Raw genomic sequence first — 23,858 nt, 5'->3', positions numbered from 1 at the left:
AGTATCCTTGAACATCTTCTAGTCCTAGAGTTTCTTTGTTGTTTAAATAGAGAAGCATTGATTATTGACATGTTGTTATAATTTTCTGAGAAAAATGAGCAGAGAGTCTGTGCATGGTCTGTGTCTGTACACGTAGAACTTGTCAGTACGTTTTTTCTTTTTTGGAAATCGTGCACGTGCACGTGCAGCAATCTTTAATGATGTTAGGTTAGCAGACGGAATTGCTCACGTTAATTGGCGCTGTGTTTCTGCTGCTGGTGTTTGGTGACTTGGGACCTCGTGTGCTGTGGTCTCGAGCTCACGTATTCGAGTTTCTTGTGATAGGTTCGTTATTTTTATTCATTTAATTATATTTTGATGAATTTTTGATTACTTGGATAACACAATATCCCTGAACACAATATCCCCTGATTTGTTTGTAGGGGGTATTTGAACTGAACGAAATAATTGCTGTTTTCGGTCGATTGCCTTTCGTACAGTTGTAAAAGCATCATATGATATGACTATTTATATGCTTTCTTGTTAATAAAGCATAGACTTCAAGGTACTACGTAGTCTATGGTTAAAGTTTGTAAATAGCAACTGTGTGTGCCTGAAAATTAATTAGTGAATTTGATAACGATGAATTGGGGATGCAAGGCAATGACCAGCCAATTGGCTATCCAATCTCAAGGATCCTGATTACTTACATTATAGGCCTACTTGTCAGACAGAAATATGCTAATGAATGTCAAATTTTTGTAGGTTAATCATCTGGGAGGCAAATAGAAAAATGTTGCCACAGCCCTGAAGGGATTCATCAGTCGTCAATGCTGTATCTATTCAACAATGGTAGCAACACACACAGCAATCCAATCAAGGTAGGGCCATATTTATATATTCTATTATGTTCTAGACAAGAAACAACGACACACAATAGTAAACTGTTCGCGTTTGAGGGGTTTAAGAGCGCATTGTCCCAACAACACATTTATTTTCTTGACTAGACGAAGTCGACAAATCGAAGTGATTGTGCAGAAATGAAATAGGGAATATACTCGCGGAATCCCGCGTTGGTGTAGTGACGCATTTTTGCATGCAGGTACCAAATTCACAACTTAACGAGAAAACACACTGTATGGGTTTTGAAAGAAATGAGAAACGAATCGATTTTGAATGAAAAGTAATTATGGTAAAACATTTGATTATGTGAAAACGAGTGGAATCTTGCATACTTTGAACGATATCTGCTATGCAGTTATCGATCGTTTCTGCTTCTTTGTTTAAACTTTTTCTGTCGGTTTGGAATCTGTTGTATCTGTCAACTCATCTGTGAGTACGAAAAGTTCGCCTGGAATTTCGCAAATATCGTCTTCTTGGAATGTTCCATATGGGATAGTCAAATTCAAATAGTGACAGCTGACAGACGATTCCATGTGGCCATTAATCATCGCTTCCAATTGCTGGAATGTGGGTCTTTGATTCGCCTCTGTTTTCCAACAATTTGCCATGATTACCCCGAAAAAATTTGGCGCATTTTCTGGTTTCTCCATTCGATAACCACTTTTAATTTCTTTGACGAGTAAATGGCCGTTATCCATTCCTAAAAAGAAAGGTATTCCTTACGTCTCTTGAAATTCTTTCGAGTTAAATTTTGTTTGCGTCACCTGGATACGGAACTTCACCCAGAGTGAAAAGTTCCCACAGTAAAACTCCGTACGACCAGACGTCAGATTGAGATGAAAAGATTCGATTCGTCAGCGATTCAATGGCCATCCACTTGACTGGCATCAATCCTTGCTATAATCAAAGTTGCGATTAACTGAGACTTTATTTTGAGCAGATGAGTAGTATTGATACTTCTTTTCTCTCGTAGTTGCTCTCGTAGTACATTTTCTTTGCCATGCCAAAATCCGCCACTTTGACCACCCCATCGTCTGCCAGCAGAACATTGCGAGCGGCTAAATCTCCATGAAGAACCTATAAACGTTAAATCAATTTGAATGGTTGGATTCTCATGGGGTTAGGCGACGGGGGGCCCTTACTTTTTTGCTTGACAAATAATCCATTCCTCGTGCTACCTGGAACGACCACGAGATTAAATCGCGGGTGGAAATGATTTTATTTAAAGTGCCATCCGGTCGTTGCTGATTGTTGTGCCACCATTCCGGCGATTGAAAATGACCCGAACATACCGATGAGCGACCTGGAATTGTTTTAAAAATCGTTGGTAATTGAAGCGAATTAATTTTAAAATAGCTTTTACCTGACAATGCGATAGAATTTCGATCAGACGAAGGGATTTCAGGCAAAATTGACGCTTTTAACTCTTCTATTTCACTGTCTGTTTTCATGTTGCCGAAATCGTCCAACAGACTAATGAAACTGTCTCGATGTTTGGACAAGTACGTTTGTAGATTTCCGTATCGACAGTACTCGACGATTATCAAAAGCTCACCTGTAAAGGACATTTAACTTATTGTTGGACAAGTACAATTTTGGGGGGTTTATTACCTTTGGTAATTCTTTTGGTGCAAGCTCCCAGTAAATTGACAACATTTAAATGCGATCCCAAGTGAATAAGAATTTTCAGTTCACCAACGAGTGATTCCATTGCGGCGACATTTGTTTGCGATCGAACCATTTTGACGGCCACCGTTTTGACAGTTTCGTTGCTTCCTTTGATCCCAACAGCTTCCGCTTTGACGACTCGTCCAAAACAACCCGATCCCAGTGTCACCCCTAAAATAATTTAACCATCAATTTTGAAACATTAATCCTCCAAGAAAGCTAATCATTATACAACTTACCGAGCGTAAGGCGACACCTGGGGAACTCCCATCCCTTGTCGTAGGGTATCAATTCAGTTTGCTCTTCCATTGATAATTGCGGATTGAGTTCTTTCAAATTGCCATCGAGCAACTTCTTGGCACCCGGGAAAACTTGTTTTTTCTGTCGCAAATATCTCGATCAGTTGGCTACCAATTCACCTGAATTTGTACCACTTACCAAATCAAAGTAAAGTTTGATGCTGACACCAACCCCCAGAACGAGTAGCACCGCCAGAGTGATTGCAAACGCTGTGATTGTCGTGTGAACTGTTTCCATTTCCGAGTGGCCTTCAGTGAAGATGACGGTGAAATTGCGATACCTCGGCTCTCCATCGCTGTTGTTCCATTGACAGGCATAGGCGCCCGTTTCCGCCGGGATTCCTTCGAGCGTCAGTTCGGATTTTTCATTATTCTGGTAGACTTTACCGAAATATTCTTCTCCGTCCTGAAAATGTCAATGTCGTCAGAATAATCGAATTTTGTTTGGGGGATGATTCTATTTCGCTTACTTTTAGCCATCGGAAATCAATTTCTTTGGATGATTTAATGCAAGTTAAATTTTTGGGTCTAGCCTCCTCCAACTCGACTGGATGTATAATCAAAGATTATTCTTACGATCCTGCTGGGCTTTTATCGCTGAATTTATTCCTACCTCTGATGGCAAAAGCAATCGTTTTAGTCATTAATTGTCTGCTGTGGACTTTTGATTTGCATTCAAAGTTGGTGTACGTATCTGAAATGTTGAGGTTGATCAGATCAAGTCGACTTTCATAAAAGCCATGGAGATGACGTAATAGCCTTATTTCATATTCCTTCTTCATGTGAATACCTGATTTTATTGGGTTTTTAATTACGTTCAAAATGAATAGCTTCTGATAATAGAATTGTCTGGGAAAACTGCCAAACCTTCGGGTGGGTTACTTTTATTAACCATTTGCATTTCTCCCGTATCGTTTATCCGATAGTACCACTCTGGCGGCGAGGGAAATCCACTCCGTAATTGATTTTCTCCATCGGTATGGATGAGGCAGATTAAAGTAACATTAGTTCCTTCTAATGGATCTTCCAGATCCCCGACTCGAGACAGTTCCATCCCTTGTTTAAAAAAATCCGGGTTAATCCGACTCAATCCGTGGCCTGGATGAAAAATCTATTCATCTTTACCTTTGACAATGATTCGGAAATTTTCGTGATTGGGCACATCGTTTAATGTGCCTACACATTGGTAATAGCCGGAATCGCTTATCTTTGGGTCGCTTAACGTCAGTCCGTATTCCTTACTGAATGACCAGCTGGAATCCGGATCCGACAACAAATCCTGTTTGACATTTCCCATATAATTTTCGCTTTTAATGATTGTCTTTTTTTAAACTTTTTACCTTCGAGTTGTCGTCTGCCCATTCTTTGCTGGCCCATTGCCGGACAATATTCAAAGAGACGTTAACATTAGGGTGGGTCCGCTTACAAGGAATGTGAAGGACTTCGCCTTGTTTGGAACTGTAGAAATCCTTGACGTTATCTTTGTGGTCCATGTAGACGTACCTTTCTTCACCTGTCAATCACCAATTACTTGTTTAAACATTGCGATAATTTAATAATGAATAATTATTGAATTCAACTGTAAACGTAGACGTATTGGCTGACGTTTACTCGTCCAGCACAGCCGAATTCGCCCGAATCTTTGATTGTCGTTTCGATTAGAGTCATCGTCGTTGTCAAATGCGTTTCGTTGTCGCCGAACGTGAATTGAAGGCGTCTGGCAGCATCACTTTTCTTAACAATTAAAAAAGAGCCGTTGAGATGATTATACAGATAATAATTAAAGATAATTATTGGTAGTACTTTTGGGAATTTGTCCAGGTATTCCGGCAGCATCCAGGAAATGTTGTAGGATTTGTCGTGATCGTCCAATTGGGAGATGCAAGTCAGCGTGAGCGTTGAATTGACGTCAATAACTTGCTCGTCGCCATCGGGAATCATTTGTATCCGTTGATTGTCACTTTGATCAGTCACGAGTAAAATGTAGAACAGTACAAGCACCGACCTCTTTGAAATGATTGGCATTCCAAAATTGGCCAACGCCATTTCACTCGAAAAATTCGTCCTTTTGATTTCACGGTTTTTCACGCGCTCAGCACTTTTGATTGTTCCGATCTCTACACGCCGCGATTGCTGTTGAATCCGCAACGATGGACAGCCGAAACGGGCATGTCTGAATCGATAAAAGTCCCAACTATCACAAAGGCTCTCTTAACTGAAATGTGTAGTTGCTGGACCTTTTCCAATGTAACACAATTGGGGGATGTGCGCGCATCCACCAATTTTTTTCCAGCTAAACCGCCCAGCAGTTCTCTTCTCTATCGTTTTGTTAAAGCTAAAATATCTGTGATCGCACGATTGTCGTAATAGCACAAGGATAGTTTCTGAATCAAATCGATCGATGGTCATAAATAACTTTTTCTTATCCAATTTTCTAAACCTATAAAGAAATAGAGAATTGCTTCTTTCCTTTCTTCGGGATTGATTTAAAAAACTTTTTTCACGTCACAACAAATTCGCTCACTGTAGATGGGAAACGTTCGCAGATTCCCAGCTCTATCCGAGAAGTGGAGAGCCAATGGCAAGTGTGGCAACTGTTTGTCGGGAGTTTGGCTGTATAATAGCGCCAGCACAGACAGGCGCGGAAAGGGGCGTGTGAGGGCAACAAGAGTGTGTGTATATGTACTTGTTAGATTTACAGGTTCATTGACTTCTTGGTATACCGGGGGGGGGGGGGGGGAAACGACACGCCATATGTTTCCTTTGTCTGGCCATATTTTCGGGCTGAATTGGCGGATATTTGATCTAATCTGACATTTGCAATATAACAGCAAATTGAATCGCCCCGGCTATAGCTGGGCAGTTTCCCCTACTGCCACTATATACACCGATCCTTGTTATTGCAATAGTTATGTCCTGGTCACTTCATTTTCATTGTTGTGGGTGGCAAAACCGCCGCTGTTACTTGTCATTTTTCTTTCTTTTTGGCTAAACGAAAGTTCCTTATTAGCAAATTTCTTATAGTTGTCAATAACAGTAGAGAGCCAAGACAGGAGGAGGTCCTGTTAATGTTGTTCGTCGGCCGATATCGATTGGGCCGCCGTTCTCGTGAGAAAGGATCGTTATTACACACAACAGCCCGGCCGAATCCATTCGAGGCAAAGCCAAAGCTTTTTACCTTATTTGTTTTTGACAAAAGCCCATGAAAATGTTTGGCTTAGTTGATTCCAAAGGCTTACATGTTGTGTTTGTCGTTGTATAATGAAAAACTGGACGGCGTGTATAAAATATTTATCGGCTACTGGCTCAATTGACGGTGAATTGTTCCTTACTTCCCGCCGGTAGCAATTTCATATTTATTCCCAGCTACCTATATATATATGAGGTCATATAATGTACTATCTAAACACCTGTTTCCCCATAACTGTTGACTTTTTCGGGCTGACATTTATATAGCCAGCAATATTCAATCAAACGTGCTCTGTGTATACTGCTTGTTGTTGCAACGACGGAGATATTGGAATTTATTAATAATAACTGACGGGGGTCGTGTGTCACTCCCAGAGGCTGCGATCGCCAAGATAAAAGGGGGGCTGGTACAAGCCAGAAGGTCATCATCGGTTGATGAAAAAGTCGGTAAGAAAATGATGCCGATATATACTGGAACCTAATCATCCGTGAAATGAAGTTGGTGCGTGAGAACTGAGAAGGCGGCGGGGAGAGAAAAGTTTCCGATTGGATGTTCGTACTTAGGTTGATTAGATCCGACACACATGTGACGGAGGCATTATTTTTCCGTGTGTTCTCATCAGGCAGCTCAATTTGTTGTTGGACATTAGTGGGCGTAAACACGAAGCAAAGCTCATACTCTTTTCGATTAATTTCTCCTTTATTATTCCGGCCTGCTTTTTTTGACTAATGTGGCCGCCACTTTATATGGAAACATTTTCTTCTCTCTGGGCAGAAAAAAGTTTGGGCGATAATAAGTCACCATCGTCTGGGGTTGGTATGATTAATCCTTGGCGATAAATTATGTAACTTCCAGGGGAGGTCGAGAGTAGCCAACAAAACGTAATTCGCACGGTTGCTGGATATTAGTAGTGGCGCCATCATCCGAGGTGGGCATTATTCATGATTCCCGCTAGTTATTGGCCTTTTCATTCAAATAAAGACGAATAATGACGTCAGCCGTGTGCAGCAGCATTCAAACGGCGGGAGTTTGTCAATTTTGTGAACTCGAATTGTCTCATTGTAACTTAACGGATTCCTGCGTTGAGAAATTGGCGGATTCCACGGAGAAAACAGGCTGCCAACTCAGTTCACAGTGTAATATGTTTAAGTGTAAACCATTTCAATGGTTTGATTACAATAGTGATATGGAAATTGTAGAGATTGACGTCATCACCATTGTGATCGTGAATGACCGAGACCACTTGACATGAGGGAGGAGGTTCACCTGCACGAGCCAACACAGCCGACGTTAAACAACAAACGAACGTCATCAAACTAAGTCGTCGACAATCATTAAATTAACTAACACTATACGTGGTTCAATTGAAATGTTGGTCTCTCAACATCTTGGTCTTTCGAAATTGACAATTTCTATCTTTTTTTGACACCGCGGTGGCGTGTCCGTCCATTTCTTGCGGGATTTACCGTGAAATTCACATTTTTCTTATAAATTAAAACCAAACATTTTTTTTTGTGGGGAGAGGGTCTAAAGATGCGGGTAACTTCAGCGTTAATTTTTTTAAATTTCAAGGCATTTTTTTTAGGGGAGGGGATCAAAACAAATCCCCTTCCTTTGATTTTTTAAATTGACGCGTGAATTGCAGTGTTGAAAGTTTTTGAAAGTGCAGCGCTGCAAAGATATAATGCTCGTGAATCCGTGAAAAGATTTTTGAAAAATTCCAATCATCCTGCGTCCGGGAGAAGGAAATAATTTAGAATTTTTAATCAAATAAAATTGAAATAGTGAAAAACTTCCTTAAAGATAAACGAGATGTAAAGATGCATTGTTTTCGTGTTGATTTCAAGCGAAATTTTCAAATAAAAAAATTAATTAATTTTTATATACGGCAAGGCAATTAAAAGGAGTTTTTCACTTCCCCTGCCCTTATTTTTAGAGATAGAAAAACGAATTTTTCTGGACAAAATGTAAAATCCGAATTTTTCTAAAATGGGAATTCATCAGTAAAATTTTTTTTTAAAAATTTCAATCCGTTAGTGAATTAAACGCGAATGGATTTTCTCCCATTCCCCCCCCCCCCATCAAAATCGGTTTTTTGTTTGTAACGTCTAGAGTTTTGCAAATAGAAATTTGAAACTTAATGTGTGTATTCAGTAAGCGTAATTGCATCCATAGTCAAATTTTGGTACAGAAATTCCTACCCCTTAATGAATTAGAGTCGAACGAATTTTCTTCCCTTCCCCCAAATGTTCGGGTCGCCGATGATGTTGAACCTCAAAAGGACGCCACAATTTCCTCTTCCAACATAAAACCCGCGAAATGAGTGTCGTGGCCACCGTCGTCAAAACCACCGCCCATTCCCATGGGGCTGTAATATAAACCACCATAATGACCGTCTTCATACAAATACGAGGAATCAGAACATTCAATCGTCACCCAGAGTTGATCGCCTTTTTTCAAGTCCAGCGTACACTGGAGGGTCAGCGGACTCAATTTATAGCTCAGACTGTTTCTGCCTCGAATTAAACTTCTACCGATTCGATTCCCGTTCAGAAAAAGGCGAGAATAGAAATTATAAGACGATTCTGACATATACGCCGTTCCCGCGAATGAGAAAAAATAAATTCCCGGTCGCGGTGCCGTGAATATCCCCGATGTCAAATTCATGGCGTTTCCCTCGTTCACCCGCGCCAAATCGAACGGAATCGGAGTGTATTCTGTGTAAAATGACGAATTTCTCGTGACGTAGAAATGGACGGGCGCAGATTTGACGTCGGCGTATCCGATCCATTTTTGCAAATCTGCAAGGTTGCAAGCAAAAGAATTAGACGATCAATAAGAAGTAAAATTAACCCTTGTCGTATACCATTTTTATTAGGATGAAAATCACAGTAAATCATTTCCATCTTCCTGGCTCCTTTAACAGAAAAGAATCCACTGACTTTTTGTCCCATTCGCTCCAAATCTTCACACGAGGTTGGCATATGACCGATGTCAACTATTTTGTTCGTTCGGGCTATTGAAAAAACTTTGATTCAATTCCTCGTATTAAAAACAAACTTAAAATTTTACAATTTAATTTTGTTGTCAAATCTTCAACGATAGCATTTGTGCTTCGTAATTCCGTTCTCGTTGAGGCCAAATTTGTTGTTGTGGTTTCCAATTGATTCAAAGTTGCTGAACCATTTCATTCGGTTACATTACAAGAAACTTTTCATTTTTATTTAAATAGAGATATTACCGCTCAGTTCTTTTCTCAGATTGTCTTCGGTAGCTTTTAGTTCGTTATCTAATCGTTGTGAATTTGCTACTCAGTTACAAAAAAAATAAATAAATAAATGATAACTGAATTGCGGATTTTATTAGGAAAGGAACAATCCAAAATGATGTCATTTTACTTTTTAATTTGGTCGTCAGATCATCGACGGTGGATTTCGTGTGACTCAATTCGATCCTAGTTGAGGTCAATGATGTTTTGGTGGTTTCCAACTCTTTTTCGGTAATTTCCAACTTGTTTTGTACCACTGCAAACAAATTAAATGTAGAACTTTAGGCCTACTTCAATTTGAAATTATTGATTTAAGAAATTAACTAAATTTGAATTTTATTATCACACAAGTAATGTCCCGCTGTTGAACACTAAAAACCGCATCTCTTCCAATAATTATGGAAATTACCTGCTAGATTTTCTTCAGTGACTTTTATTTTAGCTGCTAGCATCTGTGAAGTTGCTACAAAATCCCTTTTTGTTTCTGAAATTTGTAAACAGATTTTTAAAAATTCTTTTTTATCAGTAAAACCTTTAAGTTAAAAAATTGATATATCCTACAATTTTAACTTATACCGCTTAATGAATTAATTTTTATGTGTATTACCTTCCCTAATGGCGATTAGCTCTTTCTTAAATTTGTCTTCGAGATTTACCAATAATTCTAAAAATGTTTGAATTAAAATTATTAAAACTAGGGCCATTTCATAATCAAATTGTATGTGATAATGAATCCAAATGAATTCATTTAAAAACCTTTGACTTGTGCTGGCAATTCGTTTTCTTTAGCTACTCCAACCTCATCATTGAAACAATCATCTAGAAATGCAAAAGTAAAGTAAGATTTTTTATGAATCTAGTTTAAACAAATCATCGCACCGTCGTTCAATTTAGGATTAAAATCAAGTTGCAAATGTCGAAATTGTTCAGGACTGTTGCGCATTTGAGTTTTCACTTGATCGCAATCTTCCCGTGTCGGGCAGATCAAGGTAAACCTGAGTGTCTGCTGATTGTCATACAGGCGCCACTCATTTGTCAGTGAGAAATCAGCAGATTGCACTTTACTGGTCAGCCTGACACTGTCGAAAGGAAAAATTTTCACTTGACTGGGCTCGATCTGTTGACTGAGGAGCTGGGAAAGGTGCTGGACCACTTTATTTCTGACCTCTTGATTCCAAATTGAAAAACTGGCACTGAGAATTCCCTGGGTGACCGTTTGATTGTGAATGGAAACGACATTCAGGTGATTTAGCAGAGCCATCGGCGAGTAGAAATAGATTTTCTTATTTCGTGAAGTTGTTTGACTGTCGTAAATGTTGACACAAACAGACCCTAACTGCACCGAGGAAATTTTATTCGGCAGTGGTTTATCCTCGCGAGTATCAGATGAGGTGGGATCGGTTAAAGGGTCGGGCGATTCCGAAGAAGCCAAACTTGTCAGAAAAAGAATCGACGCAACTAGTATCAGTTTCCATGACAACCAAATTCCCATCTATAAATGACATTTGAAATTTACGAAATAACACGAAAATTTATTGATATAACAAAAGGATGATTTGTTTAATAATTGAATTTATTTTGGTTTAATTTTTACTACCTTTGAAACAGAACTCGGATCTTTCGATGTGCTTCGGTGAAGAGCAGCTGAAGATGTGAGACGGTATGAACTGAAGGTTGAATCTAATAGGAAGTTTTGTGATGCGAAGGTCTTAACCGAAACGTTTTCTTTTCCTGTTTCGAGCATGATCTCCTGTCTGTTCGTGCATAGCAAAGTCTTATCACGGCCATTCTCCAGTGCCTGAGGAAAATGAAACCTCACGGCCAAAAACGAGCCTGCCTTCCCTCTGATCAACTCACTACCTATGTCCACATTCCAGAAGGAGTACCTTATTGCCAAAGGTAAACGTACAACGATAGCCTTGCAAACAACGTAAAACCAAACACAAAATTTTCAGGGCCATACAAATATTTTGTTAACAACTGACACAAAGTATTTTAAGGACTAATGGATTAAGGACTCATACTGCTTTGTAAATTTCTATTAGAATAAGTCAGGTTAGACTATTGCAGCAAACATAGGTTAGACAAAAGTAAATTACTAAAATCTCTTCAATTATCTGGTTATTAGGATTGGGGCAGCTGATTGGTTGCGGCCGAGCAAATCCGGTGACAGAATTGTTATACAAACGACATTCAACGGTACATGGCCTCCTCCTAACGCCGACTGGCCAGCTGGTTCCAAGTGAAGAAAAACACATTCTCTGTTCGGCTTTATTTCGCTTTGTTGATGGCAAACTAAAAACAATTGCCAAATAGCTCAAATAGTCGGATCAAAGTTGTGAGTCTGCCATTGATTACAGTGAGATGGAGATTGACGTTGACGTAATCAGAGGAAGGTATTTTGGCCAACTGAGCCACCACCACCCGACATCGAAGGGAAATACCAAACGAAATTCGTCAAACTGGAGGCAACGGGTAAGAACTTTTCTTTATTTGTCGCGAATTTGATAATTGTCGACGAGTGCACATGCTCCAATAGTGGATGCATTAGCAATCGTTTAATTAACTAACACGACGTGATTGAATTGAAATTGTAATGCTGGTCTCTCATTTTTGGGGTTTTTCTATTTTTTTTAACGACTATTACTGTTCCTTGTTGTCTTTTTCACACCGAGCGAATAGATGGCGCATCTATCCGCTAATCTATCTCTATCAATATCTATCTAATTAATATTTGCATACACTTTCACATTGAAATGCCCACCCCTTAACGAATTAGAATCAAATTAATTTCCTTCCAACCCTCGTCATTACCATCTCTAAGTCGATTACTATTTCACGCATTTCGGCTGATCAACACTCAAAGGGCGCCTTTACAATTTCCTCCTCCAACACAACCCGTGAAATGGGTTAAGTGTTTTTCGTTTTTGTTTTGTTTTGACTACATCAAATCAATTCCCACCCAAACTTGATCGAATTTTTTTAAGTTCAGCGTCGACTGTGGAGGGCCAGAGAACTCGATTGTGTTTCGACCGTGCTTAACTCTTTAGCATAACTCGACCCGATTCGATCCCCGTTCAAAAAACAACCAACTCCTAACCGAATAGAAAAAGATGATTCATTTGAAATTTGCACCAGTCCTATATGTTATGAGTGAGAAGAAATAAATTCCCGTTTGAGGTCCCTCGTTCACCACCGCCAAATCGATTGGACTGTTTGAGTCGTAGTGGTGTAGGATACTTTCTTTATCACCTAAATTTCAATTAAAATCGCAAATTTTTCGGGGCTCTTCGCCCGCCTCGCAGTTTTATCACGTAATTCGCCTTTTGAAAAAAAAACAAAAAAAAAACAATTATAATTTTACTTGTTGCTTCCACATTTTTACAGGTAGAAAATTCACAAGTTGGTCCGTATATTCAGATAATTCCCCACAAAGGGGAGAGTTTTCCTTCTATATTAGTCGTGCCATCATATTTGTAAGTTGTTCTAACAGAGATTGTAGAAAACTCAGTTATCAATTTAATGATTTTTCAATTCTTGTATAGATTTTGCCAGTAAAACCAAATGATGTACATCTGTTTGTCCATCCAAGTAGAAATGCAACTTGCAGACACCATCAACGAGCTTCTGTCTATGGAATCCCATCGAGAGTCTTCAAACAAACATCGCATGAAGCTCATAGTTGTGCATGTCTCTCTCTTGCTGCACTCTTTCTTCCGGATGGATCAGATGACCTTAAATTGGGACGTCTATTGTTTCATGAGCGGGGAGGATGACGTTATGCCGAACCTGTAAGTCGATCTCGATCAACACTTTTTTATTTTCCTCAATTCTTCCGGGGTCTTGCAAGGATACCAACAAATCGGTGGCTAAAACCGGCCAATTCATTGTCCTCGAGGGGTTTCGAGATGCTGAGCTTACAAAATGCATCTTGCGTGTCGAGAAAAACGAAAGCTTGTGTCCCCCTACATTCAACGTTGGTCGGAACTGGAAGTAGAGATAACAAAGAAATTTACTGTTGACTACGTTGCCGACATTCCTTGCGCAGCCAGATCTTGCGCCCCCAGCTAAGTGATAACCGGTGATAACAAATTCTCATCTTTTAAAGTTCTCATGTCGATTGAGTTAATCATTAACTCTGATGTGAATTGAGAAATTAACATTTTTTTTGGAAAATCTGGCAATCAAAATGAATTTTTCACGTCCCGGTATTTTTACAAATTGGCACGCAATTTGTATTCAGCCATGACCAACTGTAGTGCGCGTTTAACCTTGAAAAGATTTTCGAAAAATTTCAATCCGTAAAGAATTAAGAGGTGAATGAATTTTCTCCCATCATTTCTAAACGTAAATCTAAATCATAGTCGGTTTTTTACTCGTCACGTCTACATTTTTGCAAATAAAAACTTATTATTTGAGAATCATTTAACAAGCGATCTCCCACTCAACCGGACCGAAATGGTGGGGGTACTTTTCGGATCGTAATCCGGAAAAGAACTTTACAAATCCGGACTAGGTCTAATCTGTTCAGAATCGCAAGGCGATTCCAACGGAATTAAGTCCGGATTTTTATCTTTTCCCGTTCACGAGATAATCACGGTTGAAAATCGTGAAATATCACGAAAACCCAAAGTCTCCACGTCCGACTACATCGCTTTTAGCCGTATATTCGGCTTGTAAAAAAAAACTAATTGTTACAAAATGTAGCCCTTTCATCCCTCTTTCAGAATCCAAAAGGATTTTTTATAATTCTTCGAGATGTTTGAGATATCACGATTTTCGTGATACCCCCATTTCGACACATTTTTCAGGCATTTCATTCGGCGTTGCCGATTGCCGTATATGTGCTTTTCGCCCCCTTTCCTGTCCACTCCTTCGCTTTTCCCCTGTTTCCTATGTATCAAGGCCTTGTATATCGATACAGATGGGACTTGATACATAGGAAACAATGGAAAATGTGAAGGAGTGGGGGCGAAGTCACATATACGGCAATCGGCAACGCCGAATGAAATGCCTGAAAAATTTGTCGAAATGGGGGTATCACGAAAATCGTGATATCTCAAACATCTCAAAGAATTATAAAAAATCCTTTTGGATTCTGAAAGAGGGATGAAAGGGCTACATTTTGTATCAATTAGTTTTTTTTTACAAGCCGAATATACGGCTAAAAGCGATGTAGTCGGACGTGGAGACTTTGGGTTTTCGTGATATTTCACGATTTTCAACCGTGATTATCTCGTGAACGGGAAAAGATAAAAATCCGGACTTAATTCCGTTGGAATCGCCTTGCGATTCTGAACAGATTAGACCTAGTCCGGATTTGTAAAGTTCTTTTCCGGATTACGATCCGAAAAGTACCCCCACCATTTCGGTCCGGTTGAGTGGGAGATCGCTTGTTAAGAAATCAAAAAGACTGTTTTTTTTTTTTTTTTTTTTGTTTTGCTGATTTAATTTTGGCATCGCCGCTTCCTGGTTCTCACAATAGTTCGTCTGCAGTGCCAAATAAAACTGAAAGTTGTGAAACTCGTTAAATTTCGTCAAGTAAAGAATTAATTTGGCCACAAGTCTGCCAACAACTCAGTTCACAGTGTTGTGTCAAAGTTGAATCCATTTGTTTGATTCTAGTGAGATTTGTGGAGATTGACGTCACGTAATCATCACAAGTTGATATCCCTCAAGAGACCGTGAATGGCCGAACGCGAGACTCTGGACAAGAGATTCAGAAAATTCCACTCACCTGATGAGCCACAAGTCCCCACAACACCACGTGACATTCATCAAAATGGAAGCAGCAGGTAAGAACTTTTTGTACCTGTCGCGAATTGAAATTTCAATTGTCATTTTTTGACTGATGACGTGCCCAATTGGCATGATTGATTCGCACGACACGATTGAAATGAAATGTGAAATGAAATTGGTCTTTCATTTCTTTTTGATTTAACGACCATTGCTTTTTCCGTTTTTCGTCTTTTCACAACGAACGAATAAATGGCGCGCCATTTATTGTGGCGGGTGAAATTCAAATTCTGTAAATTAAAACTGAAAAGTGAAACGCATTTTCCAAAGAAAAACGAGATAACGTAGACACTAAAAGAGTTGCGTTCTTGTGTTGATTTGATTCAATTTGAGCTGCGACAAGAAAATAAATTGAGAAATTTTTTGGAGGATTCAGGTTTTTACAGATATAGAAAAGCGAATTTGCGTTCAGCTATGCGTGCGGTTTACCTATGTGTCATTTTGAAATTGTGTTCGAAAAATTCTAATCCGTAAACGAATTAGAGGTAAATGAATTTTCTCCCATTTCTTGTCCGACCGTTTTTTTTTTTAATCTGGCAATCAAAATTGGTTTTTTGTTTGTAACGTCCAGAGTTTGCAGATAGAAACTAAAAACTTGGTTGGTGCATTTAATAAGTGTAATTGCATCCATAGTCAAACTTTAGTAAAGAAATTCCTACCCCTAAATGATAAAATGAATTAGAGTCGATCGAATTATTTCCCCTTCCATCTTAAAATTCCCTTCCCCAAAATTTCGTGTCGACGTTAAAGAAAAATGTTCGAGTCGAAAATGTTTCGTGTCGCCGATGAAGTTGGAACCTCAAAGGGAGTCGAAAATTTCCTCCTCCAACAAGAAACCCGTGAAATGGGTGTAGCGGTTACCGCCGTCATACAAAGTCGAGGCTGAATCATCACGATACCAATTCTGCACCCAGAGTTGATCTCCTTTTTTCAAGTTCAGCGTCGACTGGAGGGTCAACGGATTCCATTGATCACCGGGGCTTTTATGCTCGTAAACTTTACTCGACCCGATTGGATTCCCGTTCAAATAAAGATGAGAATAAAAATCAACAAAAGTTGATGAAGATGAAAGACGCACCACTGCCGCGAATGAGAAAAAATAAGTTCCCGGTTGCGGTGCCGTGAATTTCCCCGTTATCAAATTCATGGCATTTCCCTCGTTCACCCGCACCAAATCGAACGGAAGCGGAGTGTCTTTTGTGTCAAATGAAGAATTTCTCTGGACGTAGAAATGGACGGGCGCCGATTTGACGTCGGCGTATCCAATCCATTTTTGCTTGGCTGTAAACAAAAGATTTCGACTAATTTAATTAGGGAATCAATAAACAAGAAACTTCAACATTTCATACCAGTTTGATTAGGATAAAAGTTACAGTAAACCGTTTCCATCTTTTTCGATCCCTTTACCAAAAAGAATCCATTGACTTTTTGTCCATTTCGCTCCAGATCTGCACACGAGGTTGGCATTTGACCAACGACCGTTCTCGTTGTGCTCAAATTTGTTGTAATTCCCAAAACATAGAAAATTTCTAGACCATTTCATTGGATTATATTAAAAATTAAAACAATTAATAAATTCAAGAAATAAATTCTAGACCTACCTTTCACTGTACTCAGATTTTCCTCGGCGACTTTAAGTTCGTGTTCTAATCGTTACGCAATCGATATACACAAGCAAATTTAAAAAAAAATTAGTTGGTACAAATTCTATTGAGGTTTTTTCCGGCTACCTTTGGTCGCAAATGTAGCCGAAAAAGTCGACTCTATTTTTTCACTTTTCAGTCACCAAATTCATTGAAAAGGTTTTTGCATTTGGGCTTTTTCCAATTTCGCAATCTAGCATTAAAATACCTTTTATTTTTGTTGACAAATCATCGTCTTTATTGGTTAAATCAGTCCTCGTTTTCAGCAAATCCTGCTTAGTCTCTGTGTGTGATAAAGAAAAATAATTAAATCGAGTTCAAAACAAATTCAACTTTAGGTATTAAGCTTACAAAATTTATAAAAAAAATTTCGAACGTATTTTGTTAAGGAAAATGTTTGATATTTATTAATGCACTTATATAGTCGAATTACCTAATTTTTAAGTTCAACATAATGTGCATTCAATATTTAAAGAAATTTCAGTTTAACCTTTGAGTTCAGTTGACAAATTTCCGGCTGTGATTTTCGTTTCTGCTAATTGTTTTTCAGTCGCTAAATTTATAAAAATGTACTTGGATTATATCTCATTTTCTAATTTAACAATAAAATTACCATTTAACTGTGTAGATAAATTCTTAACATTGCTCTTTGTTTCCTCCAAGTCGATTTTGGTTTTCCCCAAATCCTTTTTAGTCCCTATAAATTCAGATTTAAAACAGAATTAAATTTAAACAAATTATTTAAAAATACTTTTATTCAATTTTTAATTTACTGTCGAATTCAGTTGAAAAATTTCCGGTCGTGGTTTTCAATCCTGCCAATTCTTTTTCAGTCGCTAAATTCATTGAAAAGGTTTTGGCATTTGGGGTTTTTATAATTTTTCAATCTAGCAGTTAAATACCTTTTAATTTGATTGACAAATCATCGTCTTTTTTTGTCAAATCAGCCCTTGTTTTCAGCAAATCCTGCTTAGTCTCTGTGTGATTTAAAAAACCACAATTAAATCGAGTTAAAAACAAATTCATCGTAAGGTTTTAAGCTTACAAAATTTTAACAAAAAAATATTTCGAACCTATTTTGTTAAGGAAAAGGCTTAATATTTGCTATGCGCTTACATAGTCGAATTATTTCATTTATAATTTCATTATAATGTGCATTAAATATTTAAAGAAATGCCCGGTTAACCTTTGAGTTCAGTTGAGAAATTTCCAGCTGTGATTTTCGTTTCTGCTAATTCTTTCTTAGTCGCTAAATTTATGAAAAGGTATTTGGATTTTATCTCTTTTTCTAATATAAAAATTAAATTACCATTTAACTGTGTAGATAAATTCTTAACATTGGTCCTTGTTTCCTCCAAGTCGATTTTGGTTTTCCCTAACTCCTTTTTAGTCTCTATAAATTCAAAGAAAATAGAATTTAATTTAAACAAATTATTTTTCAAAAACTTGTTATTCAATTTAAAATTTACTGTCGAATTCAGTTGAAAAATTTCCGGTCTTGGTTTTCAATTCTGCCAATTCTTTTTTAGTTGCTAAATTTATGAAAATGTTTTTGGATTTGATCTCATTTTCTAATAAAACAACAAAATTACCATTTAACTGTGTAGATAAATTCTTAACATTGGTCCTCGTTTCCTCCAAGTCGATTTTGGTTTTCCCCAACTCCTTTTTAGTCACTATAAATTCAAAGAAAACAGAATTAAATTAAATCAAATTTTCAAAAAAATTTCATTCAACTTAAAATTTACTTTCGAATTCAGTTGACAAATTTCTGGCCATGGTTTTCAATTCTGCCAATTCTTTGCTAGTTGCTAAATGTATTGGAAAGGTTTTGCGTTTGAAGTTTGTCAAATTTTTTAAAATAAAATAAAATACCATTTAATTTTGTTGATAAATCATCAAAGGTTTTTAGGAAATCGGGCCTCGTTTTCAACAACTCCTGCTTAGTCTCTGTGTATAAAGAACACAATTTTAAGGTATCAATCCAAGATCTTGTAGCTTACGAAATGCAAAAGTATTTGTTTGAAAAAATGTTAAAATTTGCTATAAAAGCGAAATTTTTTGGTTGCATTTTAATTTTTTGTAACTATTAAGTAACAATAAAATACCATTTAACTGGGTAGATAAATTGGACCTCGTTTCCTCCAAGGTGATTTTGGTTTTCTCCAACTCCTTTTTAGTCCCTGTTCAAACGCACATCGTTTTGGAATGCAGTTTTTGTCAATCCTTCTATAATTCAAAATACCTTCTAATTTATTAGTCAAGTTGTTCTTCACATGACTAAGCTCGGCATTTATTTTCACCAAGTTGTTCACGGTTATGTTTAAGAGCTCAGTAGTGGCTGCAATTAAATTACAATAATTCAATTTCAATTTAATGAATTCAATATTTAAATTTTTTGCAAAAATTATTTAAAACCTTGGAATTCGTCCTTTAAATTGTTCCATTCGCCAGTGACGGTCAATTCTGCGTGTTCTACAAATTTGATTGGCGCTGATAGTTCAGCGCTTGTGTAACGGACACGGAGGTTGCGATCCTGAAACGATTGAGAATCACGAAATTTGGCCAAATTGATTCTGCTCAATTGCATCGGTTTGGGCACAAATCTTTCTCCGTCCCATTCGACGTGATTTCTACTTTCTTGTAATAACTTTTCCACGTCTTCCTTCAAAATTTCAACCCGCCGGGAACTATCGGAATCGTTCGCCATTTTCCCTGAAATGACTGAACTTATTCGGTCCACATCAGCCCAACTGTTTGAGTCGAAATTGTGTTGGATTCTTTCTTCATTCTCTCGAGTTTTAAACATATCCGACAATTTCTTTTGAGTTTCCTTGTCCAGTTTGTTGATGATTTCGTTCAAAGTTTTCGTCGTTTTGTCCGGCCGGTAATTGTCCTCAATCCAGAAAACCGAGTCCCACATTTTATCCCTTTGCTCTTTGATGGTCGTTCTGGACGTGACCAGCAAATCTTTTAAAATACTCAAAATTTGGGATTCCGTGTCCGGAGACAAGACCTCGTAGTCGTCAAATGTGTCCATTCGGATGCTAGTGACCGTTTCCGCCAACATTTTCTTCTCGTCGTTGGCCGTCAGAAAAATTTCTTTTTTGTCACCAAATTTCTGTAAAAGAGTCGAGACCATTTGACCGGAAGTGACGCTGTCAATGCTGATGGTCGTCTGTTTGGTTTGCGACGTCTGCGATGACAAACTGTACAGGAGTTTGAAATGGTCTGCATGTTTGGGAACGGATCGCATTTCATTGGCCAGTTCGTCGCAGATTTTCTGGTCATAACACGACAGAGAAAGCCAAAGGATTTTGCTCTTGTCATAATTCGTCCACTCTGGCGATAGCGAATAATCCATTGTGGGTCTTTTGCTGACGAGAATGACCTTTTCCAAGGGAATGACTCTCACTTTATTGGATTTGATTTCATGGCCATCCATTTGCATTTCATTCAAATGTTTGACAACTTCATTTTGGACTTTGTCGTTCCACATTTCAATGCGGAATCTCATCTCTGTTTGCTTCGTAAACTTATTGTAAGTAACAAAGGCACTTTTATGGTCCAATAGGGCAAGAGGAGAGTAGAAATATTTTTTCTCACTGGCAGTTGTCGTTGGCTTGTGATTATTGGCGTGTTCGTAAATTTCAACGAGAAAGTTGCCGTACTCCATGGAACTTAACGGGTCCGGTGAGATTTGCAGTTTCTCCCAAGAAGAAGAACCACCGGGGTTGTCCGATTGGCAGTTGCAGCAAACGGCAACCAAAACTGTAACGAGGATGCACCTCATTTGTGTAGTAACCATTTCCGTTCAAAACTTGTAACAGTGAAAAAGAATTTATTTTTAAATGAAACCGGGGACCACTTTTAGTTTTATTTAACACTTAAACTCTTAACTAAAATGGAACTAACGAATCACTGCGTATCTTCATACAGATAAGTTGGGCAGACTCATTCGCTAGCAGTGCGTGTACACTGTTCAAGGTTCGCGATAAAAACTTATTTTGTTATTATTCGTGTGCGCGGTTAAAGTCCAGGATTGAGTGGAAGACTAAACAGAAGTGTAATTCAATATTCCTGGCTAAGTAGTATTTCGTACTAAGAGTAACATTTCTGGTGGACAATGAAATCCTCAATCAGCAGTTAAACAAACTCCCAGGCAAATGACATGAAACTTAAAGGTCATAGAAATCTCGAATGCCACTCATATTACTCTGTGTTATCCACCAACACCCAAGCACTATTGAAGATGATACATTATTGCTCACAAACGGCTAAAGGATGGCGAAGATGCAATTTATTGAGATCGTAACCACAATCAATGGGGATTTGTTCTGGGGGAATTTGTTTTTGTAATTGCAACAATTGAAAATAATTTTTTTTTAATCAATTCCACAGAAAAATTAAACAGGCTTACCTTAGATGATACAAAGCACAGGTTGTACACATCAAACGATATTCACTAGAATTGTTTATTGGTTTTATTGACACGACTGTTGACGTTCAAGTTTGAAATTGAATAAAGACTCACAATTTGATACAGAAATATAAAGGCAGACTCATTCGAATTGGGTTTTCGCGAATAAAGTTCATCCTCGAGAGTTGCAGATAAAAAAATATGTCATCTGATATTCCCGCCAAGGTTTTATAAACAGAACATCCCGAGTATACAAACAGATTCTTGATTCTTTAAAACAAAATATACCAAAATAAATAAAATAAGCTAAGAGATTGCTGAAGAAATCTCGAACGCTGCATATTTCACATTGAAATGAGTTTGGCTAGCTGACACCCACCAACCGCGTGATTATAGGCGACGCCCTTTGCAGTGAGACAGATTTTTCCTCTGAAACCTTCGACTATTGATGCCGGTGATCAGAAGAGAAATTTTCACAGCTATAAAAGGACGCGGGGAATGTATCAAATCTTCAAAATATTTTCAATTATGATTTTCGTCTGGGTCCATCGCTTGCTGAAATTTTTGGGCAAGTTTACCGCTGCATCCGACTTAATCCATCCATCCAGCAGTCAAGAAACCCTGACGGATTGTATACAGGCGATTGTATAGCATCTAGCGGAGAAATTCTTTACTACTTATCTGTCATTGCCATTCATCGTCTGCTACTTAATGTCTTCTCTTCATTTCTCGCGCCAGCAAGGTGTGCAATGTGCACTTCTATGTGATCTATTTTCTTACAAACGTGAGTCTCTTGAGAGAATGCAAATTTTGATGTTTTATCGGAATATACATCATCTAAACTTTCAATTAAAACACAAGTCAGGTAATGATTTATTTACATTTCGTATTTCACGCCATTTTTTCTTTGATTTCCTATCAATCGTTTCGAATTGATTTTTATCTTTTAAGGATGGGTTTTCGTTTTCAAGGTAATCACTAAACTGTGTTTCCAGGGATCTATTTTACATGTCATTGAAAGGATCTTCTATCACTTCTGCCTGAAGGGAGAAAATGCTTTACGTTTTCCTGCACACACATTGTGTAGGAAAGAAGAAGTTGACTTATAGTTTACTTTATATTTCTCTCAAAACCAACTGTGGGAAAAAGGCTTTTGTTATTCAAAAGTTGAACTGTACACGTTTTTTTTATTTCGGGAAGTCTTTCAAACTTGAAGTAAGTTTCTTATTATATTTATAGTTTCAACATGTTCTAAATGTTGAAGTGTTCAAATTATTATTTCAATATCATTTTTGGAGTCCAGTCTTTTTTCAACATCGTAAATTCGCTTGTCTTGATGACACAATTTTTGGCTTTCCTCTGCGCTTTCCCCAATTTATTTATTTATTATTTATTATTTTCACCATATTTAAGGGTGGGTTAGATGTGGGTTGAATGATTTAAGTGCACAAATTTCTCTATATATGATATCTAAATGATAAGGATTGCAGTTCTCGTGTAGAATAAACGAGTTAAAATAATCTGGTTGATCATGCAGCTGCCACTAATAGATTCTTTTATTCCTTTTAGGCTTTATTATGGAATGTTTTTATTATTTAAGTCTTTTTTTAAATGTACCTTTTCTTTATTATTTCATTCTTTATTACGGCAGCGACGAGCCCATTTTAAGCAGTAGGGTTTGTTGTTAATGGCCTGGGTTTTGTATTGACTTTCTGTTTGTCTTTGGGACGACCAAAAGTTGTTACTTTTTTCTTCCCTCCCATACGAACGCTAATAAAAATATTTTCTTTCTTTCTTTTGATGGATATATTTTTTCTTAGAAGATGGCCGGAGCTGAAAGGAGGACGACATTTTGGGCCGGCCTGGCTCTCATGGGCGTTCGATTCGGCCCTTTAGCCCGTCTTACTTGGGAGGAAAACAGCTGGGATAATATGGAACCCATTACGTAATTGTTGGCTGTTTAGTCATAATCCAAATATTGAAGCCCTCATCAGTTCCAATTCTTTGCTGCCACTATATTAAAGTGGACTGTGAGTGAGTGTGTGTGCCACTCTAGAGATTGCAGAAATCACCAAAATAACTTCTCATTTAAGAGTTAAGACGATCTAGGATTGATTGTTTTGAGGTAATGCTGATTATTATTCAATATTATTTGAAAATTATTGAATTCTAAACAAATCTTTATTCCTCTTTCAGTTGAATCTTTTACCGCTGTTCCAAAGACTGAGGAGAGAATGCTGCTATTCAAGACTGACCGATAAATTGTCTAGTTAGCTAAATTAAAAGTGCATATATCTGGGCTCCCTTCTTTTCTGTGGCCCCGTTTCCCTAACTAACCACTAACCAACGCCCGCCGGTGGTCACTCACCCGCTGTGAAACCAGGAGGAGGGGAGGGCTCTGGTCGAACGGGGACTTGGAAGGCGCATGATCCGATGAAAACTTTTGGAGGGTCATGAGTCTAACCCAGAAGCCTAGTATGACTACATCTCCCCGGTAAAACTTGCCTCGTACTTCTCTCTTCTTCTCGGTCCAGATACATATCTCTGGGGGCCGTAGACATGTCCTATAACAGCATGTGCGAGTTAAAACAATGCATCCACTACCTAATGAAACAAATAGCCATGATTTATTTTTTGTGGAAATCTCCGTCAGTCAAGTTACAAAGACGATGCAGATTTCCGCAAAACTTGA

The 23,858-nt window shown here is 38.0% G+C and overlaps 3 protein-coding genes and 1 long non-coding RNA gene across 6 annotated transcripts; 1 reads left to right on the top strand and 3 right to left on the bottom strand.

Moving 5' to 3' along the window:
* The first annotated feature begins 744 nt into the window (after positions 1 to 744).
* On the top strand, positions 745 to 23,291 carry LOC124203922. Its single transcript, XR_006878678.1, has 7 exons — positions 745 to 860; positions 10,916 to 11,206; positions 11,436 to 11,782; positions 12,695 to 12,783; positions 12,853 to 13,098; positions 14,933 to 15,102; positions 22,987 to 23,291. It is a non-coding gene; the product is annotated as an uncharacterized LOC124203922 (long non-coding RNA).
* Positions 957 to 5,414, bottom strand: LOC124203920 (vascular endothelial growth factor receptor 1-like). The gene is made up of 15 exons (XM_046600813.1): positions 4,653 to 5,414; positions 4,430 to 4,583; positions 4,190 to 4,362; positions 3,975 to 4,128; positions 3,717 to 3,905; positions 3,463 to 3,639; positions 3,320 to 3,396; positions 2,989 to 3,255; positions 2,790 to 2,931; positions 2,494 to 2,721; positions 2,246 to 2,437; positions 2,025 to 2,185; positions 1,840 to 1,959; positions 1,647 to 1,779; positions 957 to 1,582 (listed from the first exon to the last, which is right to left on the bottom strand). Exons 1-15 carry the CDS (start codon positions 4,893 to 4,895, stop codon positions 1,263 to 1,265), a joined length of 2,730 nt encoding a protein of 909 aa, XP_046456769.1. The 5' UTR covers positions 4,896 to 5,414; the 3' UTR covers positions 957 to 1,262.
* On the bottom strand, positions 8,169 to 11,112 carry LOC124203921. Its single transcript, XM_046600814.1, has 10 exons — positions 10,905 to 11,112; positions 10,187 to 10,799; positions 10,064 to 10,126; positions 9,915 to 9,971; positions 9,717 to 9,791; positions 9,438 to 9,563; positions 9,281 to 9,346; positions 9,112 to 9,216; positions 8,906 to 9,055; positions 8,169 to 8,840 (listed from the first exon to the last, which is right to left on the bottom strand). Exons 1-10 carry the CDS (start codon positions 11,049 to 11,051, stop codon positions 8,314 to 8,316), a joined length of 1,929 nt encoding a protein of 642 aa, XP_046456770.1. The 5' UTR covers positions 11,052 to 11,112; the 3' UTR covers positions 8,169 to 8,313.
* Positions 15,699 to 21,328, bottom strand: LOC124203919 (CAP-Gly domain-containing linker protein 1-like). Of its 3 annotated transcripts, none has more exons than XM_046600809.1 (18): positions 21,167 to 21,328; positions 19,165 to 20,566; positions 18,992 to 19,087; positions 18,855 to 18,929; positions 18,622 to 18,696; positions 18,495 to 18,557; positions 18,339 to 18,422; positions 18,216 to 18,278; positions 18,056 to 18,139; positions 17,933 to 17,995; positions 17,649 to 17,723; positions 17,520 to 17,582; positions 17,360 to 17,443; positions 17,237 to 17,299; positions 16,955 to 17,029; positions 16,705 to 16,749; positions 16,453 to 16,632; positions 15,699 to 16,384 (listed from the first exon to the last, which is right to left on the bottom strand). In XM_046600809.1, the coding sequence occupies exons 2-18, from the start codon at positions 20,552 to 20,554 to the stop codon at positions 15,903 to 15,905; spliced, it is 3,060 nt and encodes a 1,019-aa protein (XP_046456765.1). In that variant the 5' UTR covers positions 20,555 to 20,566; positions 21,167 to 21,328; the 3' UTR covers positions 15,699 to 15,902. The 3 variants fall into 3 exon arrangements, with proteins under 3 accessions (XP_046456765.1, XP_046456767.1, XP_046456768.1); XM_046600811.1 differs by having other exon boundaries at positions 18,216 to 18,266; positions 21,167 to 21,280; XM_046600812.1 differs by lacking the exon at positions 17,933 to 17,995 and having other exon boundaries at positions 21,167 to 21,281.
* Positions 23,292 to 23,858: the final 567 nt, after the last annotated feature.

Source organism: Daphnia pulex, chromosome 10 (genome assembly GCF_021134715.1).
Source record: "Daphnia pulex isolate KAP4 chromosome 10, ASM2113471v1".
NCBI lineage: Eukaryota > Metazoa > Arthropoda > Branchiopoda > Diplostraca > Daphniidae > Daphnia > Daphnia pulex.
The sequence above is the reverse complement of the archived record's forward strand: the minus strand, read 5'-3'. Positions and strand labels throughout refer to the sequence as shown.

Excerpts from the sequence above, each read along its gene's own strand:
- LOC124203920 (XM_046600813.1), bottom strand. The coding sequence starts at position 4,895 with ATGGCGTTGGCCAATTTTGGAATGCCAATCATTTCAAAGAGGTCGGTG. Across the intron at positions 3,256-3,319 it reads TTGATTTCCGATGGCTAAAA|GACGGAGAAGAATATTTCGG; the intron begins GTAAGCGAAATA and ends TGACATTTTCAG. Across the intron at positions 2,932-2,988 it reads TCAAACTTTACTTTGATTTG|AAAAAACAAGTTTTCCCGGG; the intron begins GTAAGTGGTACA and ends TATTTGCGACAG.
- LOC124203921 (XM_046600814.1), bottom strand. The coding sequence starts at position 11,051 with ATGCTCGAAACAGGAAAAGAAAACGTTTCGGTTAAGACCTTCGCATCA. Across the intron at positions 10,127-10,186 it reads TAATCCTAAATTGAACGACG|ATGATTGTTTCAATGATGAG; the intron begins GTGCGATGATTT and ends TTGCATTTCTAG. Across the intron at positions 9,347-9,437 it reads TCTGACGACCAAATTAAAAA|CAAATTCACAACGATTAGAT; the intron begins GTAAAATGACAT and ends GTAACTGAGTAG.
- LOC124203919 (XM_046600809.1), bottom strand. The coding sequence starts at position 20,554 with ATGGTTACTACACAAATGAGGTGCATCCTCGTTACAGTTTTGGTTGCC. Across the intron at positions 18,697-18,854 it reads TTTATCTACCCAGTTAAATG|AGACTAAGCAGGAGTTGTTG; the intron begins GTATTTTATTGT and ends CTTTATACACAG. Across the intron at positions 17,300-17,359 it reads TTTATCTACACAGTTAAATG|CGACTGAAAAACAATTAGCA; the intron begins GTAATTTTATTG and ends TTATAAATTTAG.